The 21,866-nt window shown below is 42.3% G+C and overlaps 1 protein-coding gene across 1 annotated transcript in view; it reads left to right on the plus strand.

The window, feature by feature from the left end:
- Nucleotides 1-21,866, plus strand: part of fer (fer (fps/fes related) tyrosine kinase) — a 423,137-nt gene that overhangs the window by 205,821 nt on the left and 195,450 nt on the right. Inside the window, exon 12 of the mRNA XM_078566022.1 lies at nt 14,585-14,707. Within this exon, the coding sequence (XP_078422148.1) occupies nt 14,585-14,707 (123 nt within the window). The remainder of the gene's footprint in view (nt 1-14,584; nt 14,708-21,866) is intronic.

Consider the following 21,866-nt stretch of genomic DNA (forward strand, 5'->3'; position numbering starts at 1 on the left):
GGTCTCTTTATAGAGTTTTGAGGGTAGTGGAGCCAAGTGGAAAAGTGTCAGCATGAAGCTTTTTGCACGTGGCCCTCATTGCCCTGCTCAAAGAGCATTGTCTCCATTCACATTCGTGTATGAATGGAAGGAACGCCCATCTCTGGTCCTCCCGGATATCCTTTACCTGGAAAGGGCGATAGCAGCAGTATCATTAACAAGCCTGATGAGTGAATCTCCCTCGCCCAAATGATGTCTGCCTGGGCTTTAAGGCTGACATGGTCACATATTATGTGCCTTTGCTGATGGCGCAGATGTGGAAATATAGGCTACTCTCTGTGGTGAGATTGCGTGGGAATCAATGCAACTGAAGTTCCAGATCGGAGCTTTTTGTGGAGTTTGGGAGTGAGGGGAACCATGTTTGACCCTTTTGAGTGCATGCTGAATGTTGCATCACTTGAATATCCATTGAATCCATGAGACTTAGAAAAAGAATAAATGATAATATATTTACGAAAGTGCCAAGTATGTAAAATGAATGTACACCTGCGCCACCAGTGTGCATTTAATACTTTTTCATTTTTTGAACCCGACCAATATGTCTAGGTGCAGCTCCGACATCCGAAGTAGAGGTGAAGGCAGCTTGCTGACTGCCATACCCTGTTGCCTAAGATGACTTTAGCAGGCATCCTCTGGAGGCCCGAGCCCTTGAGGGCTCCGGCCTGCGAGGGGTCTCCTGCCTTGGCCTGACCTGCTGGAGGAGGCGGGTCACTGGAAGAGGGAGGTTGGAGCAACAGTACACCCTTAAAGTGTACTGGTTGGATGCTCCCAGGGTGCCTGGCTGGCATTGCACCTCCCTGTGGGTGCCCAATGACTCCTTGAAAAGAAAGGGGCGCCTGGAGGAGGGTCAAGGTGCCCTGTCCCCCTCTTGCCTAGCCACTGCTGGATCCCGCCCATGTCTACAAGGATGGGGTGCAGCTCCAAGTGCAAATCCGGCAGAAACTTGCATTCTTCTGGACTTCGGTCTGCAAGGCAGCCACCACCCTTCCTATGGAGACTTTGATGCATTCGCATGCTGGAGCTGCGACACCAGAAAGAAAGTGGATGGACTCCTTTATCCCTCGTCGCATTCTGTTGATGGCCTCTGACAACTCTGCTGGATGTTCCCTGCCTGTCTTTGCACCTTCAACATTTGTCCTAGGGCTAATTCCAGAGGCTTGTCATTGGACATGGACTCTGCAGGGGCCTGGTCTCTAGCAGTCTTTCCAGTGCCAGAGATCTCCACTGTCACTGCGCCTGCTTGCTGTGGACCCTTGTCAGTGAGGTGATCACCAGATTGTGAACCTGAGCCTACACACCTAGGACCCATTGAGGTGGGTGTATCTGTGCTGATGGAGGGTACAGATGAATGCAGTGACAGCTCTACAGGTGCGGGACCCTATTCTTCCTCCTCATCTGAGGTAGGCTGGGGCTTCCTCTTATTGCTGGTACCTGGAATGGAGAGAAGAGAGAATTAGTGATTGACTAGGCTGGTTCAAACTTCACACATCACTCAACATCATAGTCTGCATGCTGCCGATGTATAATGGATGCTTCATCATTGGGCAGTTGGGGGAGGCCAACCTTGCCTTCCATGCAGGCATGGTCATGTCAGTGTCCTTGCCTGCCAGCTCTGCAGTCTGCTGCTCGAATGCGGTTGAGGTTCCTGAACTCTGGGGTCCCACCTCTGGTCTTGTGTCTCTCCCTCCTGTGGTGGTCCATCTTGCCCTGCATAAAGACAGATGGATTGAGTGTGAACACTTAATGAAAGCGCAGTTCAGAAGCTTGCATGCCTGCTGTGTGCACTGAGCTCTTCCCAGTGAGGGATTAAGACCGTTTTGTGCAGGGTTCTGCATGAGATGATAAGTGTTAAGTGGCTCTGACATATTGAGTGCCAATGTTCCATCTGCTGTTCCTGTGTGACATCCCTGTGGACTCTAACTCTTAGACTGCCTGATGCCCTTATGAGAGTGTGAGTTTGCAGTGAGTAGAAGTTTGACTTACCCTGGTGGAACGGATTAAATCATTCATTTCCTGCATTGCAGGGTAGTCCTTCTTTGGACCCCATGGGCGTTCACCTCCCTGCCAACTTCCTCCCAGACTGCCGTGGTCAGATGGGTGGGCCTCCTGCTCCCATCCCTTAACAGGGGACCTCCCACTTTTCCTCGACTGCCTGGCGGAGAATATCCAGGGAGGCATCACTGAACTGTGGGGCTGGGGTTAGTGCCGCCTTCTTGACGTTTTTTATATATGTGATGCAGAGGTCCAGGCCTGCAGTGTGTGAACGAGTGTCCGGGTGCCATTTAAATTTGGCACCCAGACATCGAAGTCTGTGAGGTGACGGTGAAGCAAATGAGTCGCTGCTTGCCCTGTCAGGAAATTCAACGTGCTCCTCGTGAATGCATAACGAATAATCTGAAAGATGAAAGATTGGGCATGAAAATCTGCCCTGCTGTCCAGCAGGAATCATGCATGCTGATTTTCCTGATTTCCGCACTTAGTCTTGGAAAATGGAAAATTCCGCCCTAAGTCTTTTTTACTTCAAATTAAGATTGCTCCTTGTCCATTTCCATAGCCAACCTAAATCTTATGATACTGTGATCACTGTTCTCTATATGTTCCCTGATTGACTCTTGACCCTCCTTACCCACCTCATTGCCCAGAATCAATGCCTCCTCCTTCGTTGGATTGGAAATCTACTGGTCATGCAAATTCTTCTGAACACAATTCCAGAAACTTTTCTCCCTCTCTGCCCTTTATACTATTTTATCCAAATTTATGTTAGGATTATTGAAGTCCCTCATTATCATTACCCCATAGTTCTGTTCATCTCTGTAATGCACCTGTACTTTGTGGCTAGAATCACCAGATACCATGAGGAGTATGTTTGCAAGCTGACTCTTTGACTTTAATAATACAGGGATGCTGAAGTTACTTACAGCGCACTTAATGACGATATAGCTAAGTTCAGCTAACTTGGCACAGAAACCTCCGGCTGTCTGCACAATGATTGATTGTGAAGAGGGGAAAGGAGGTGAAACATTTGTCACTGACGACAAAACTCTGCCCTATTCCAGTAGGCACAGTAATGACATGGCTAGTCCAGTTCAGCTTTTGAGAAGTGACGGTCCTTGCCCCTTCGCTCCACACCCTCAAGTTGTTGATAGAGGAACATTATTGATATCTTGAAAAGAAATACTGGTCTTGCTCTTCTTCACATGATCATTTCTTGGAACATGTTTATTGCCACTTATCAATCTAACTGTAAATAGCTGATACTGTAGATTGCTAGACTGTTTGTTGCACAATTTTTGTCTGATTAATATCGTCTAAGATCATTTTTTTTTTGCACATCTTAAAAGGAGAGCAGAGAAATCCATTTTAATGCAAAATCAAAGATTTCAGGTGGGCAGCTGACCGGTGGCAGGTCAATGAGGCTAGGGGGTTAAAATTGCTTGGACTTGATACTGTTGTGATTGGGTCGTGGCTTGCCAGTGCCCCACCTGACCTGTCTGCTCACCTGATCCATGCTCTCAGTCCAAATTGGGGTTGCTGTATTGTCCCTTGTCCCAAAAGGAATCGGTCTGTTGGTATACTGTATATCAACAGTGCTCTATAAAGTTCTCCAGGCTAGTTCTACTTGTAGCTTACCGATTTTATTTACTCGGGATTAGCTAATGAATAGTTCTTGTTTTTTACTTTTGTAATTTAGAGATTTAAATTTTCTTAAAAAAACAAGGGGACAAAAAAGTTGTGTGTTTTGGTAAGCTTATTGTACTTCCATTGAGAGTCTGCATCCTCTCTTGCGCTTCCCCTTCATAGCTACCCTCTCCTCACAGGAATCTTCACAGACAGCACAAGGGAGGACAGAAACAGCATGGTGGAATCATGCTGTAGTTTTTGGATACGAACATATGAAGAAGGAGCAGGAGTAGGCCATTCAGCCTCTCGAGCCTGCTCCGCCATTTAACAAGATCATGGCTGACCTGATAGTAACCTGAAATCTGCATCCTACCCACCCCTGATAACCTATCACCTCCTTGCTTACCAAGAACCTACCCACCTTGGCCTTCAAGATATTCAAAGACTCTGCTTCCACCACATTTTCAGGAAGAGAGTGTTCCAAAGATGCACGGCCCTCTGACTGAAAAAGAATTTCGCCTCATCCCTGTTTTAATTGGGCGACCCCTTATTTTTAAACAGTGATCCCTAGTTCAAGATTCTTCCACAAGAGGAAACATTGTCTCCACGTCCACCCTGTCAAGACCCCTCAGGATCTTATATGTTTCAATCAAGTCACCTCTTCCTCTTCTAAACTCCAGCGAATACAAGTCTAGTCTGTCCAACCTTTCCTCATGAGACAATCCACCTACTCCAGGTATTAGCTTGGTAAAGATTCTCTGAACTGCTTTCAATGCATTTACATCCTTCCTTAAATAAGGTGATCAATACTGTACACGGTACTCTAAATGTGGTCTCACGAGTGCCCTGTACAACTGAAGCATAACCTCCCAACTTTTGTATTCAATTCCCCTCGCAATAAATGATAACATTCTACTAGCTTTCCTAATTACTTAATGTACCTGCATATGAGCCTTTTGTGATTCATGCACTAGGACACCCAGATCCCTCTGCACCTCAGAGCTCTGTAATCTCTCACCATTTAAATAATATGCTTCTCTCTTAATCTTGCTGCTAAAATGGACAATTTCACATTTTCCCACATTATACTCCATTTGCCAGACCTTTGCCTATCACTTAACCTATCTATATGTTTTTGTAGCCTCCTTATGTCCTCTTCACAACTTACTTTCCTACCTATCTTTGTATCATCAGCAAATTTGGGTCTTAAAAGAAGTGTCTGGTGAGATAGTCGATGCATTGGTTTTAATTTTCCAGAACTCCCTAGATTTTGGGAAGGTCCGATTAGATTGGAAGATTATTCCATTATTCAAAAAGAGAGGGAGACAGAAAGCGGGAAACTACAGGCCTGTTAGCTTCCCTTCCATCTCATAAGACCATAAGACATAGGAGCAGAAATTAGGCCATTTGGCTCATCGAGTCTGCTCCGCCATTCAATCATGGCTGATAAGTTTCTCAAACCCATTCTCCCGCCTTCTCCCCGTAACCTTTGATCCCCTTACCAATCAAGAACCTATCTATCTCGGTCTTAAATACACTCAATGACCTGGCCTCCACAGCCTTCTGTGGCAATGAATTCCATAGATTCACCACTCTCTGGCTGAAGAAGTTTCTCCTCATCTCTGTTCTAAAAGGTCTTCCCTTCACTCTGAGGCTGTGCCCTCGGGTCCCAGTCTCTCCTAATGGAAACGTCTTCCCCACGTCCACTCTATCCAGGCCTTTCAGTATTCTGTAAGTTTCAATCAGACCCCCCCTCATCCTTCTAAACTCCATCGAGTATAGACCCAGAGTCCTCAAACGTTCCTCATATGTTAAGCCTTTCATTCTTGGGATCGTTCTCGTGAACCTCCTCTGGACCCTCTCCAGGGCCAGCATATCCTTCCTGAGATACGGGGCCCAGAATTGCTCACAATATTCTAAATGTGGTCTGACCAGAGCCTTATAAAGCCTCAGCAGCACATCCCTGCTTTTATATTCTAGTCCTCTCGAAATAAATGCCAACATTGCATTTGCCTTCCTAACTACCGACTCAACCTGCAAGTTAACCTTAAGAGAATCCTGGACTAGGACTCCCAAGTCCCTTTGCACTCCAGATTTCTGAATTCTCTCCCCATTTAGAAAATAGTCTATGCTCTATTCTTCCTACTAAAGTGCATGACCTCACACTTCCCCACGTTGTATTCCATCTGCCACTTCTTTGCCCATTCTCCTAACCTGTCCAAATCCTTCTGTAGCCTCCCCGCCTCCTCAATACTACCTGTCCCTCCACCTATCTTTGTATCTTCTGCAAACTTAGCCAGGATGCCCTCAGTTCCTTCATCTAGATCATTAATGTATAAAGTGAAAAGTTGTGGTCCCAACACTGACCCCTGCGGAACTCCACTAGTCACCGGCCGCCATCCTGAGAAAGACCCCCTTATCCCTTCAACCCCTTCATCCAAGTCATTTATATAAATTGTAAACAGTTGAGGACTCAGCACTGATCCCTGTGGCACACCACTCGTTACATCTTGCTAACCTGAAAAAGACCCATTTATGCTTACTCTTTGCTTCCTGTTAGCCAGCCAATCTTATATCCATGCCAATATGTTACCCCTATTCCATGAACTTTTATGTTCCGCAATGTGGCATTTTATCAAATGCCTCCTGGAAATCTGAGTACGGTACATCCACCAGTTCCCCTTTATCCACAGTACATGTTACTTCCTCAAAGAACTCCAATAAGTTGGTTAAACGCAATTTCCCTTTCATGAAACCATGTTGACTCAGCCTGATGACCTTGAGCAAACTATTGGGATTAAAGGGGGATAAGTCCCCAGGACCTGATGGCCTACATCCCAGGGTCTTAAAGGAAGTAGCAGCAGAGATAGTGGATACATTGGCTATAATATTCCAAAATTCCCTGGATTCTGGAAAGGTTCCAGTGGATTGGAAAAATGGTAATATAACGCCCTCATTCAAAAAGGAGAGGAGGCAGAAAGTAGGTATCTATAGGCCAGTTAGTTTAACGTCTGTCGTTGGGAAATTGTTAATGAGATCATTAATTACTCCATCTCATTGTACAATAGCAGGTCTAGTATAGCCTGCTTTCCGGTTAGCTCCAGAACATGCTGTTCTAAGAAATTATTCCAAAAGTACTCAATGTACTTCTTACCTAGGCTATCTTTGCCCATCTGACTTTTCCAGTTTATATGTAAATTAAAATCTCACATGATTATCGCCGTGCCTTTCTGACAAGCTCCAATTGTTTCTTCCTTTATGCTCAGCCCTACCATGTGGTTGCTGTTCGGGGGCCACAAGTGACTTCTTTCCTTTTTCATTTCTCATCTCTACCCAAATTGTTTCCACATCCTGGTTTCTTGAACTTAGGCCATCCCTTTCTATTGTGCTAATACTATCATTAACCAATAGAGCCACCACTCCACCTTATCCTCACTTCCTGTCCTTCCTCAATATCCTGTACCCTTCAATATTCAGGTATCAATCCTGCACCCATGTCTTCGTAATGGCTATCAAATTGTAATTATTTATTTCTATGTGTGCTCTCAGTTCATCTGTTTTGTTTTGAGTGCTACGTGCATTCAGATTCAGAGCTTTTAGTTTTATCCTTTTTATAACCTCTAGTTTCATCTGTTGATTTACTGTTATATTTGCATTGTCTATCCCTTCCTGTCACAGTCTGTTTTTCATTTCCCAGAATAGTACCTTTCTGTTCTGTCTTGTCTCTGCTCGTTGGTTTACCACATCTTCCCATATTTGATCCCTTGCCCCCACTATTTAGTTCAAAACCCTCTCTACTTCCCTAGTTCTGCAGTTCGCAAGACCACTTGTCCCAGCATGATTTGGGTGTAGGCTGTCCCAAAGGTACAGATCCCACTTTCCCCTCTTCCCCAAGATCCGGAACCCACTTCTCCCACACCTGATTTTGAGCCACTCATTCATTTCCCTAATCTGATTTGTCCTCTGCCAATTTGCATGTGTCCCAGGTAATGATACCTGTTTTGCTTTTCTTTCTCCCATCAAGGGAAGCTGCATAGTTTCTTTTCAGTGCCTTTTTTGCGCATCATGACTGAGAATTGGAGGTTGCTTGTGACTCCTTTTATTTTATTATTCTGTGTTTTGGAATTCCAATGCACAGTGCTATTGGATCACCTCACAGGAAGTGTTTATGGCTTTTTCCACTTTTGACCGATTGAGTTCTAAGTTTTTTTAGGTAAATTACCTTCACCTGCTACCCAGCAGTATACTGTCCACAGAATATGCACAAGTGCCAAATATAGCAGTGTTTTTTCATCTTAAGTACTGCATCTAAAATTGTAGTGACTTCATAAAATGTAAGCATTTGTTTTCTGAATAAACTAAAATATAAAGTTACTGTAAGAAATTGTATTATAATCCTACTAAATACATTTGAGCGGTGCAGCGCTTTTACAGAACGTCTGAAATGAGTTGTGGATTTCCTGCAGCATATGTTATTTGCTGCTTTTATCGTTCCCATATATCAAGCTAGCAATCTATTCACGTAAGACCATAAGATGTAGGAACAGAAGTAGGCCATTCAGCCCATCGAATCTGCTCCGCCATTCAATGAGATCATGGCTGATCTGATAATCCTCAACTCCACTTCCCTGCTTTTTCCCCATAACCCTCAATCCTCTGATTAAAAATCTGTCTATCTCAGCCTTGAATATACTTAATGACCCAGCCTCTACAGCCCTCTGCGGTAAAGAATTTCATAGATTGACTACCCTCTGAGAGAAGAAATTCCTCCTCACCTCTGTCTTAAATGGGTGATCCCTTACTCTGAGATTATGCCCTCTGGTCCTAGACTCTCCCACAAAGGGACACAACCCAGGGCATCTACCCTGTCAAGCCCCCTAAGAATCTTATATGTTTCAATAAGGTCACCTCTCATTCTTCTAAACTCCATTGAGTACAGGCCCAGCCTACTCAACCTCTCCTCATAAGAAAATCACTCCTTACCCAGGATCAACCCAGTGAACCTCCTCTGGACTGCCTCCAATGCCTGTATATCTTTCCTTAGATAAGGAGACTAAAACTGTTCACAGTATTCTAGGTGTGGTCTAACTAGTGCCTTGTATAGTTTTAGCAAGACCTCCCTATTTTTATACTCCATTCCCTTTGAAATAAAGGCCAACATTTCATTTGCCTTCCCTATAACCTGCTGAACTGGTATGCTAGCTTTTTGTGATTCAGGCATGAGGACCCCCAAATCCCTCTGTGCTGCAGCTCTCTCCAGTCTTTCTCCATTTAAATAATATTCAACTCCTCTATTCTTCCTGCCAAAGTGCATAACCTCACATTTTCCCGCATTCCGTTTTTGTGTCTTTGTAGCGGTTTGTTACAATCTTCAGCCAGAAGTACCGAGTGGATGATCCATTTCAGCCTCCTCCGGAGGTCCCCAGCATCACAGATGCCAGTCTTCAGCCAATTCAATTCACTTCACGTGACAGCAAGAAACGGCTGAAGGCACTTGGATACCGCAAAGGTTATGGGCCCTGACAACATTCTGGCAATAGTACTGAAGACTTGTGCTCCAGAACTTGCTGCGCCCCTAGCCAAGCTGTTCCAGTACAGCTACAACACTGGCATCTACGCGGCTATGTGGAAAATTGCCCAGGTATGTCCTGTACACAAAAAGCAGGACAAATTCAACCCGGCCAATTACCACCCCATCAGTCTACTCTCGACCATCAGTAAAGTAATGGAAGGGGTCATCAACAGTGCTATCAAGCAGCACTTGCTTAGCAATAACCTGCTCACTGGTGTCCAGTTCGGGTTCCGCCAGGGTCACTCAGCTCCTGACCTCATTACAGACTTGTTTCAAACATGGACAAAAGAGCTGAACTCCCGAGGTAAGGTGAGAGTGACTGCCCTTGACATCAAGGCAGCATTTGACCGAGTGTGGCATCAAAGAGCCAGAACAAAACTGGAGTCAATGGGAATCGGGGAAAGCTCTCCACTGGTTGGAGTCATACCTTGTACAAAGGAAGATGGTTGTGGTTGTTGGAGGTCAGTCATCTCAGTCCAGGACATCACTACAGGAGTTCCTCAGGGTAGTGTCCAAGGCCTAACCATCTTCAGCTGCTTCATCAATGACCTTTCTTCCTTCATTAGGTCAGAAGTGGGGATGTTCGCTGATGATTGCACAATGTTCAGCACCATTCGCGACGACTCAGGTACTGAAGCAGTCCATACCCAAATACAGCAAGGCCTGGACAGTATCCAGGCTTGGGTTCACAAGTGGCAAGTACCATTCGCGCCACACAAGTGGCAGGCAATGACCATCTCCAACAAGAGAGAATCGAACCATCGCCCCTTGATGTTCAATGGCATTTCCATCACCGAATCCCCCACTATGAACATCCTGGGGGGTTACCATTGACCAGAAACTGAACTGGACTAGCCATATAAATACTGCGGCTACAAGAGCAGGTCAGAGGCTAGGAGTTGTGCAACGGGTAACTCACCTCCTGACTCCCCAAAGCCTGTCCACCATCTACAAGGCACAAGTCAGGAGTGTGATGGAATACTTCCCACTTGCCTGGATGAGCGCAGCTCCTTCAACACTGAAGAAGCTAGACACCGTTCAGGACAAAGCAGTCTGCTTGATTTGCACCACATCAACAAACATTCACTCCCTCCACCATCGAAGCACAGTAGCGGCAGTGTATACCATCCACAAGATGTACTGCAGGAATTCACCAAGGCTCCTTATACAGCAGCTTCCAAACCCACTACCACCTAGAAAGACAAAGGAAGCAGATAGATGGGAACACCACCACCTGGAAGCTCCCCTCCAAGTCACTCACCATCCTGACTTGGAAATATGTCACCGTTCCTTCACTGTCGCTGGGTCAAAATCCTGGGACTCCCTTCTTAACAGCACTGTGGGCATACCTATACCACATGGACTGCAAGCGGTTCAAGAAGGCAGCTCATCATCACCTTCTCAAGGGTAACTAGGGATGGGCAATAAATGTCGCCCAGCCAGTGAAGCCCACATCCCGTGAATGAATTAAAAAAAAACATTATATTCCATCTGTGTCATGAAGCTATTAATGTATGTAATGTTTTGAAAAATATTTTTCTTCGAAAATAGAGGTTTAGTCTGTGTATTAATTGGATTAAAGCCAGCTAGTGTGGGTGCTTTGATGTGTACTAGTTTTGATATGTAAGAGAGAGAGTTGCATTTTTTGAATAGAGCATTCAAGAAGTAGGGTGAAAACGGATACCTAACGGTTGAATTGTTAGAGAGGTTTAGTTCAGAGGTTGTTGATACAATGGGAATTAACTTTCAATGGGTAGTGGTAGGTATAATGACAACTGTTTTGGGTGTGCACAGCAGAGGCAATGTGAGATCAAAAGGCAGCTGCAAGCCTCCAACTGGTTCCACAGGAACCAAAGTGAAAAAATTTTTATTTTGAATTCGTACGGTGAAAATGCTTTGCCTGGTGTTTGGTTACGTCGATGGGTGATAATTATTGTATTTATTTCCTCTCCCCCCTTTTCCCCTTGATTACATAATATTTTTGGAATGCTATTAGTGTCTTCTACTTTGAAGACTGATGCAAAGTATTTGTCCAACTCCTCTGCCATTTCATGGTTCCCCATAATTATTTCTCCAGCCTCATTCTCTAAGGGGCCTATATTAACTTTGGCCTCTCTCTTTTTTATATAAGCTTTTACTGTCCGTTTTTTTTATTACTTGCTGGTTTACTCTCAAAATTTATTTTCTCCCTCATTATTATTTTGGTCATCTTTTGTTGGCTTTTGAAACTTTCTCAATCCTCTGGCTTACTACTAATCTTTTCCATATTGTATTTTTTTTCTTTCAATTTGATACTATCCTTAACTTCCTTGGTTAACCATGGTGGTTTATCCCCTTCCTAGAATCTTTTTTCCTCACTGGGATGTATCTTTGTTATGAGTCATTAACTATTTTGTTAAACATCTGTCATTGTTCATCAACCATCTTTTCTGCTAAAATCCTTTCCTAGTCCACTCCAGCCAACTCTGCCCTCATTCCTTTGTAAGTATCCTGATTTAAGTTTAGCATAGTTGTTCCTGACCCAAGTTTCTCACTCTCAAACTGAATGCCAGATTCTACCATGTTATGGTCACTGTTTCCTTGGGGATCTTTCACTCTGAGATCAGTTTTTAAACCTGTCTCACTACACTTTACCAGATCCAAAATAGCCTGATTTCTGTTTGGACCCATAACTTATTGTTCTAGAAAACTGCCCCGAATACACCCTATGAATTATTGCTCGTGACTACCTCTGCCAATTTGTTTTTCCCAATTTACATGAAGATTAAAGTCACCCATGATTAATGTACTGCCCTAATTTTTATATGCCTTATTATCTCCTGATTAATTCTCTGTCCTGCAGTATAGCTACTGTTAGAGGGTCTATCGACTACTCCCACCAGTGTTGTCTACCCCTTGTTATTTCTTAGCTCCACCCACATGGATTCTGTATCTTCTAATCCCAGATCATTTCTTGCTATTGTACTTATTCCATCTTGTACTTACAAAGCTACCTCACCATTCATTCCTTCCTGCCTGTCCTTTTGAAAAGTCACATATCCTTGAATATTTAGTTCCCAGCTTTGATCTCCTTGTAACCTCTGTCTCCGTAATGGCTATAAGATCATACCCATTCACCTCTATTTGTGCCATTAATTCATTCATTTTATTCTGAATACTATGTGCATTTAGATAAAGAGCCATTAACTTTGCCCTTTTACCATTTTTTTCCTCTTTGACCCTATTTGCTGCTTTTTTAAAATGTTTGTACACTCTGGGTATCATTACGTAAAAAGCTGCCCTGTAGTGATGCCATATCCTTTTGCTTTGTAAGCCTCCATATACCCTCTCCAAAATCCTCCCCCATCTTTATTTAGTTCAAAGCCCCCTCTACAGCCCTAGTTAATCGATTTGACAGAACACTCTCCCCAGCATGGTTCAAGTGAAGCCCGTCCCACCGGAACAATTCCCTTCTACCCCAGTACCGGTGCCAGTGCCCCATGAACATAAATCCATTCCTCCCACTCCAACCTTTGAGCCACACATTTAATTCCTTGACTTTATTTATCCTATGCCAGTTTGCCTGTGGTTCAGGCAGTAGTCCCGGGATTATTACCTTGGAGGTTCTGCTTTTTAATTTAGCTCCTAACTGTTGAAATTCTTTCAGCAGAACCTCATTTCTAGTCCTATCAATGTCGTTGGTACCAACATGGATGACGACAACTGGATCCCTCCCCTCCCACTCCAAGTTCCTCTCCAGCCCTGAGGAGACGTCTTTAACCCTGGCACTGGGCAGGTAACTTTGGGACTCACATTCACGGCTACAGAGAACAGTGTCTATCCCCCTAATTATACTGTCCCCTACCACTGCTACATTCCTAATTCCTCCCCTCACTTGAGTGGCTCCCTGTACCACGATGCTGTGGTCAGTTCGCTCACCTCCCTGCAGTCCTGATCTCGTCCACACAGCTTGCAAAAACCTTGGAGAATTGCAGGGGCCGAGGCTCCTCGAACACTACCCCCTTGGGTCCCCATACCTGCCTCACCTGCATTTACACCATCCTGTCCCTGATCACAGACCAAATTTGAGTTACCTAATCTGAGGGATGTGACTGCCTCCTGGAGCAAAGTGTCCAGGTAAATTTCCCCCTCCCTGATGTGGCGCAATGTCTGCAGCTGGAATTCCAGCTCATCAACTCGGATCCGAAGTTCCTCGAGCTGCAAACGCTTACTACAGGTGTTTGCTCTGGTTCACCTTGGTGTCCAGCAGCTGCCCACATGCTGCAGTAGCAACACATCACTCATCCTGCCATCACTATCGTATTTTATTTAATTTAGTAATTAATTACCCTAGTATCCCTGCTCTTTACACTTCATTGTAATTAATTTTTGTTACGCCAGTATCGATCTTATACTTAAGCTATTTTTAAGAAAAATTGAGAAAAAAAAGGCTAGAGACCTAAATACAAACTAAAGATCTTACTTTTACTTTAAATAATAGAAACACTCACCAATTGGCTGCTTTCCCTGCACTCGCGCCATGTTTTGGTTTGTGACGTCACTCCGCCGCTGGTCTCACATGAAAGTCTCCCTGTTCTTTTTTAAAATTAAGTCACCCTGTTCTTTTTAAAATGAAGTCTCCTTGCTCTCCCTGCTCTTTTTAATGTGAAGCCTTTTCGTTCTCCCTGCTCTTTTTAAACCTTATTACTATTTTCACAGTAGGGCATTTTCACACAGAAAAGCGTGCATTCCATAAGTTCTGTCCTTAATACAATCAATTGGTATTTAAATTTTTTTATTGTAGGAGATTTTCTTTGAGGCTTGGAATTCTAACCAACCTTTGGTTTTTACTTTTATTGTTTGTCCTTGGATTTTGTTAATAGCCCCCTTCTGTGAATTCTTCATGAACAAAACTGCTCTGCTTCATGGCTTTAACAAAATAGTGGCAATTGCCCTCATCCAGGCAAGTGATGAGAATTATTTTTCATTCTTGACTTTACCTTGTTGATGTTGAAAAGACTTTGAAGGGAAAGGAGGTGAAACATTTGTCCCCGACTACTAAACTGTGCCCTACTCCTGTAGGCATAGTAGTGACATGGTTAGTCCAGTTCAACTTTTGGCTGGTGATGGTCCTTGCCCTTCCACCCCCGCACCCCAAAGTTGTTGTTAGGGGAAAGCCACTGAAAAGAAATGCTGGACCTGCTCTTCTGCACACGATCATTGCTTGTCACTTATTTATTGCCACTTATCAGCCTAACTGTAAGTAGCTGATACTGTACAGTGCTAGACTGTTTATTATACCATTTTGGTCTGCTAAATGTTGTTTAAAGTTGATTAGTATTTTTAGATACTTTATTTTAACTTTTTACACAGAATCAGTATCGATTTGAAGGAACTGGTTTTCCAACAATCCCTCAGCTTATGGAACATCACTACACTACAAAGCAAGTAATAACAAAAAAATCAGGAGTGGTGCTGTTGAATGCTGTTGTTAAGGTAGGAAATTCAGATGATTGGATTTTATATTTCACTTTTAAATTACTGATGCCTTTGTGAAATTAGTTGACTTAAGGCAGCATTCAAAAATGTGCATAATTTACCGATCATTCAATGTTGTGCTGTTTTAATTGCTAAATGTTCTAATTCCATCTGGTGTCTGCTATTGAAGCAAGTTCCTTTTTTCTTCAACAACTTTGACCCATGTCGTATAGCTATCTGAGTACACAGCAAAACAGGAGTGTCTGCACGCAATCTGTCCATGAATTTGAAATATCAAACCTAGATTATGCCCTCGCACCTTGCTATGACCTTAATAGTTTGAACCTTCTTTGAGGTGGTCATATGGAGCGCATCATAAACAGTGTAAAATTTGGGCATTTAATGGGAGTGGGAATTCAGTGTAGGGGAAAGGAGGAGCTCCTTTTTACCTCAAGCACATGTCGTGGTCCATTTAACAGGTAAATATTTAACCCACCTATAGTTTAAAGTAGATGATGTAATTAGTTTAAAAAAAAACTAGAAGCTAAGTTAGTTATATACAAAACTTTAATTAAATAAATAGAAAAAGTTGAAACTGCAGCATGGGAGTATTTGTGGAGAGCACCTGGTCAACCACGTCTGCTGTGTCTGAACCTCGAGGAACTTCAGTTCAAAGGTGTTGAGCTGGTGTCTGAGGTGCAGACATTGAGGGCATCAAGGAGGCAGGGTAGTTCCCTAGATACTTTAATCTAGGAGACAGTCACACCCCTTATGCTATTTCATGGCCAGGAGCAGGAGGGTGTGACCGAGAGTCAGGCATAAGGGGATTTGCAGGAGCAGTGCTGGGGGAGCTTTGGCATTTGCCCTTATCCAACAGGGATGAGGTTCTTACTGCCTGTGTGGATGAGAGCAAAATACACAGGGTGGATGAGCAAACTGATTTCAAGGAGGGAGGAGTAAAAAAGGATGTTGTAATGATTAGGGACAGTATTGTCAAGGGGATGGTTCTGTTCTTTGCAGTTGCAACTGGGAATTTTGAAGCTTATGGCGGTTGCCTAATGCCAGGATTAAGGATATTTCTTTGTGGCTGGAGAAGAACATGGAGTGGAAGGAGGAATATCCAGTTGTTGTGGCCCGTATAGAAGCCAACGACATAAGTAGAATGTGAAATGACATTCTCCTGAGGATGTTTGAGAAGCTAATGTCCAAATTAATAAGCAGAACCTCAAAAGTAAACATTTGTGGATTACTGCTTGACCCACCTGCAAATTGGTATAGGTCAGATTGAAGAGCTGACTGAATGACACTGAGTGGTGTGGAAGACTGGTTTTGATTCATGAGACACTGACACCAGTACTGGGGCAAGAGGGAATTGTTCTGTTTGGATGGGCCCCACCTAAACCAGGCTTGGACCAGTGTCCTGCAGAATTGAATAACTGTAGATGGGGCTGAGGTCAGGTGAAGGGAGATTTACAGAACAAAAGAGATAAGTCAAGGCCATGGAGCAGTGTAGCAATTTGGGTAAAGATAAATAGCATGACAGGAAGGGGCAGAGTTTAACGGGGGTAATAGTGCAGCAATGAATAAGGTCAAATCAGGAAAAAATGTTAAGTTATAATTAAAGGCATATCTGAATGCACAAAGCATTTGTAGCAGAATGGACGAATTAATGGCACAACTAGAGATAAATAGTTTGATCTAATGACAATTACAGAGACGTGATCGCATACTGACCAAAGTTGGGACCTAAATATTCCATGGTACTCTGTTTCCAAAAGACAGACAACATGGAAAGGAGTTGGGGTAGCCCTGATAATAAAGTGAGTAATGTTCTTGAATTAGAAGAGCAGGAAATAAAATCAGTACAGGTGGAGATATGAAATAACAAGATACAGAACACACTGCTGAGAAGGGGTTATCAGCCCTTTGACAGAAGCTGCACTGTTGGATAGAGTATTAGTCAAGAAATAAGAGGGCCTCTAATAAAAACAATGTAATAATTGTGGGAGACTTCAATCATCTTTTAGACTGGACAAATCAAATTAACAGAAGTAGTTTGGGAAAGTACAAGATTAAAAGAAGAGACTTATAATATTGCCAAGAAGAGTGGTAAACTTGAGAATTGAGAAAGTTACAGAAATCAGTAAAAGGATCAAGAGGGAGAAAATAGAATGAGAGTAAATGAGCAAGAAATATAAAAATAGATTTTAATAACTTCTACAAGTACTTAAAAAGGGTAGAGAGCAGCAGAAGTAAATGTAGATCCCTTAGAGACAGCAGAAATTATAGTGGGGAATAAGGAAATAGAGACATTGAACAAATATTTTGTATCTGTCTTCACAGTTGAAGACACAAAAAACAGACCAGAAATAGTGGGGAGCCAAGGGTCTAATGAGAGTGAGAACTTAAAATAATTAATATTAGTAAAATAAAAAGCACTGGAGAAATTAATGGGACTAAGATCCAGCAAACACCCTAGATGTCTAAAAGAGGTGACTGCAGAATTAGTGGATGCCCTGATGGTGATATTCCCAAATACCTTAGCTTCTAGAACAGTCCCAGTGGATCGGGAAGTAGCAAATTCACAGGAGGGAGAGAGAAAACAGTTAACTGTAGATCAGTTAGCTTGGTATCACTTGTCCAGAAAATGCTGGAATTGATTATTGAATTATGAGGAAGTGGTAACAGAGTACTTACAAATATGATTGGGCAGAGTCAACATAGTTCTCTGAAAGGAAAGTCATGTTTGTCAAATGCATTCAACTTTTGTGAAGGTGTGACAAGCCAAGATATATTTGGATTTTCGTAAGACATTTGATAAAATGGAAGGTTGATGCATAAAGTAAGGGCTTCAAAAGTTTGGGGTAATATAGCATGAACAGAAGATTGATTTAAGGTCAGAAAACAGAGAAGGAATAAATGGGTCATTTTGTGGTTTGCAGGCTTGCACTGGTGAGGTGCCACAAGGATCACTGCTGGGACCTCAGCTATTAACAATCTACATATACTTATACTTATATATGACTTGGATGATAGGACTGAGTGTAATATATCCAAGTTTGCTGATAATACAAAGCTAGGTGGGAAAGTAAAGTGCGAGGAGGGCACAGAGTCTGCAAAGGGATATGAATAGCTTAAGTGTGTGAACAAGGTGGTAGATGGAGTGTAATATGGTTTGGTTTTTCAATTTGGCAGGAAAAATGAAAAAGCAATTTTTAAGTAGTAAGAAACAATTATTTAGTGCTGGTGTTCAGAAGGATTGAAACACAATCTACTTTTGAAACTAGCTTTCAGGTTATCTTCAACAGCATTCTAATGCCCCAAGATACAAATCTTTGCATTTGTAGCATCTGCACCACGATTGCCTGAGACTGTCATTGCTAACAGGTTTAAAGGTTGCTCATTGACTTTGGGGTGAACTCGTGAGCTTACCAATTTCTTCTTGTCCTAGCAGTTCAAGCATGTGGCTGTAAGGTGACTTTTAACATTTTTAAAGTTTGTTTTAATTTAGAAGCAACACTGATATCATATCCAAATCCGCCCCATGAAAAAATGTTCAAAATCCCAAAATGTGATATGCCTCTGACAACTTACTTCCCATTCAATAGTGCCAGTACTTGGTATCACGAGCAATGAGCCACCAGAGTGCCTCTGCATATAAATCAACTGAATGATAAGTTACCACAATTGTAGATTTGCAATATTTTTTAGGCTCTTGATGGGTTTTGACAACAATAGGAATATGTACCTATGAATATTCTGGTAAAAGGTCAGTCAGGACCCTGCCATTCAAAGGAAATTTGATCTTTGTCCACTTAGCATGTAACCAGATAGACTAGAAATTGCTGTTGGCAATTATGAATTGATGAATGCCTAACATGTTTGTGTAGCATTCCTTTGTTTAGACTTTTAACCAAAGTAAAATAAAAGTTTTCTTATTCAATTTAATGTTTATCCACTGATATTAACTGTGATTCTTGGCTGATGTGCTTGTTATTATCATTTTAAATTTAATTATTTCGTTGGAATTTAGCTATTTTGCTACCTAAATATATTTATCATTGCTTTTGAAAAGCACTTATTATTTCAATGTTTTCCCACAGGCAAGCTTTAAAAGGAAGCTGTCATAATGATTTTGCGGTTACAATACAATGTTGATGTAATTTATTTAATTTAATTATCAGAATTTTAGTCTTAATTGACTTCAGTGTGTTATTAATGAAGCATTATAGTTTGGTATTAAATAGCATGGGAGTGGGTTATGGAGGAAGAATAAGTTCTCTATTATAACATATTTTGTTGTTTAAATAAACAGAAAATCACTTAGAGCTAGATTAACCATTCTTCACAAGCTTGTGAGAAGATATATTAACATTTATGTTGAACATTGCTTCACAAAAACATTTTGTAGTGCAGTTTATTGGGCATCAGTTTTGTTGATGTGTTCATACTTCTGGTTGATAAGCTTCTAATGTAAAACAACTTGCATCGGATTTTTGGGATTCAGAGAAATATAGTTGTATATCTAATGATTCAGAGTTGATTACCGCTCTCAAAAGATTCAAGTTAGCTAGAATTAAATGGAATGGGCTGCATGTGAAAGATAATAGCCCTAAATTTCTGGGAGTTCGCACAGAAATTACTCAAATTTACATCAGATGCTGTGCCAATTTTGTAGACAGGAACTTGCACCCAAGATTCCTGTATAGGTCATGCTGGAATGTAAAATCTGGTGTAAAACAAACAGAAATGCAGCACTGCTAATATGGGTAAAAGTGAGTGGCTGCTATCTTCTGTCTTGGCTCTCAGACTTTCTTTCTCAGCTGTTCCTTTTCCATTATTATACTGATTGTGAAAATGATTCAAGCTGCTTTGGTCAGCTGAACATATGACAGGGAAGCAGGAGTCTTCATTTTTTTTGTGCCCTGTGACTGAGAGCACTTTGGTTACGTGTACTGCTGGTCTCACTAAGAAAAATTCCAAAATACCGTGAGGCAAATTGCTATTGATCTGCGGAAAACTCAGTTAGACCGTTATCAGGTGACTGGACTGTGCTACACTTAACTTTGCGGGTGCAAACTTATGCTAGCGCATTATCTGCATAAATTCAAGAAACTCACTGAAGACTGCATAAGGGTGGAGCTTTGTAAATGAGCAGCAAAGGTTTTGGCAGATATACCTGGCAAGTGGCATAAATGATTGAGGCACTAGTGAGACCCACATCTGAAGTACTGTGTACAGTATTGGTCACCTTATTTAAGGAAGGATGTAAATGCGTTGGAAGCAGTTCAGAGAAGGTTTACCAGACCAATACCTGGAATGGGCAGTTTAATCTAAACCAAATTCTCGGTACAGCATCAATTAAGTGAAACGCAACAATAATTCTTGAATTTACGCATCTAACTAAGTCTGAAACTTGGCTTTGCAAAAATGTAAGTCTAAGAATAATTTGTCTTTTATGTTAACTCCATGCCAATCTTTAATATGCTTTTTATTTAAATATATTTAGTTCCTTGTATCATGGTGCAAATGGAACACCGATGTGCATATCTTTGAATTCAGTGAAAAGTGAAAATCCATGGAAAATCTCAAGTGACATGATCTGTACCATTATAGTTGACCAGCATATTTTCAGACAGTGGGCAACAATGCAAGGAATGGGAAGACAAATGTGCCTCTGAAGTAAATCTTCATTCTTCAGATTTGAAGTTGTGTGCATTACCAGTGGATACTTCCTTGAACAATCATCAATAACAATCCATTGATAAATTTGTGAATGTTGATCCAGTAAAAAAAAAGCTTACAATATTTTTAATGGTTGGAACTTGCATATGCATTGCATGTATGTTGGGAAAACAATTTATAATATCTACCTCTGGGACTTCCTGCTTTCTCAGTTTTTGTCATGGAGCATAAGTATGGTTGGGTGGAATGCCATGGGTGCTGAATATTGTATCTCAAAAGACAAGGTCAGAAACTAGAAATCTTGTGAGTAACTCACCTCCTGATTCCTCAAAGCCTGTCCACCATCTATAAGGCACAAACCAGGAGTGTGATTGGAACTTCCCACTTGCCTGGATGAGTGCAACACTCGAGAAGCTCAACACCAAACAAGAAAACACATTCTGCTTGATTGGCACCCTGTCTACCACCTTAAATATTTGCTCCATCCTTCACCAGCACACAGTGGCAGCAGTGTATACCATTTACAAGCCAGCTGCATCTCCCATACTTGTAACCTCTACCACCTAGAAGAACAAATACAGCAGTCATGACACATCACCACCTGCAAATTCCCATCTAAGTCACACATCAAACTGACTTGGAAATATATCGTTGTTCCTTCACTGTCGCTAAGTCAAAATCCTGGAACTTCCTCTCTAATGGCACTGTGGGTTTACCTTCACCACATGGATTGCAGTGGTTCAAGAAGGTGGCTCACCAGCACCTTCTCAAGGGCAGTTAGGGATGGCAATAAATGCTGGTCTTGCTATCCTATGAACGAATATAAAAACTAAATCCCTTTTGGATGCATCCTCACTAAACATTTTTCTAAACATCAACACTAATCCATAATATAGAGTGTAAATAGCATGTATTGGTAATCAAAATGTTTGTTACATGGTGGAGCTCTGCCCCACCAACCCCAATCCCCCTGGACAGTATCCAGGTTTGGGCTGACAAATGGCAAGTAACAATCCTGCCACACAAGAGCCAGGCAATGACCATCTCCAATAAGAGGGAATCTAACCATCGCCCCTTGACATTTAATGGCATTGCCAAAGCTGAATCCCCCACGATCAACATCCTGGGAGTTACCATTGACCAGAAACTGACTGGACTAGCTATCTAAATACTGTGGCTACAAAAGCAGGTCAGAGGTTAGGAATCCTGTGGCGAGTATCTCAGCTCCTGACTCTCCAAAGCCAGCCCACTATCTACAAGGCACAAGTCAGGAGTGTGATGGAATATGCTGCACTTGCCTGGATGTATGCAGCTCCAACAACACTCAAGAAGCTTGACATCATCCAGGACAAAGCAGCCCACTTGATTAGCACCCTACCTACTCCTTCCACCACCGATGCACTGTGACAGCAGTGTGTACTATCTACAAGGTGCACTGCAGGAACTCATCAAGGCTCCTTAGATAGCACCTTCCAAACCCATGACAACTACC

The sequence above is a fragment of the Cetorhinus maximus genome, chromosome 2 (genome assembly GCF_964194155.1).
Source record: "Cetorhinus maximus chromosome 2, sCetMax3.hap1.1, whole genome shotgun sequence".
Classification (NCBI taxonomy): Eukaryota; Metazoa; Chordata; class Chondrichthyes; order Lamniformes; family Cetorhinidae; genus Cetorhinus; species Cetorhinus maximus.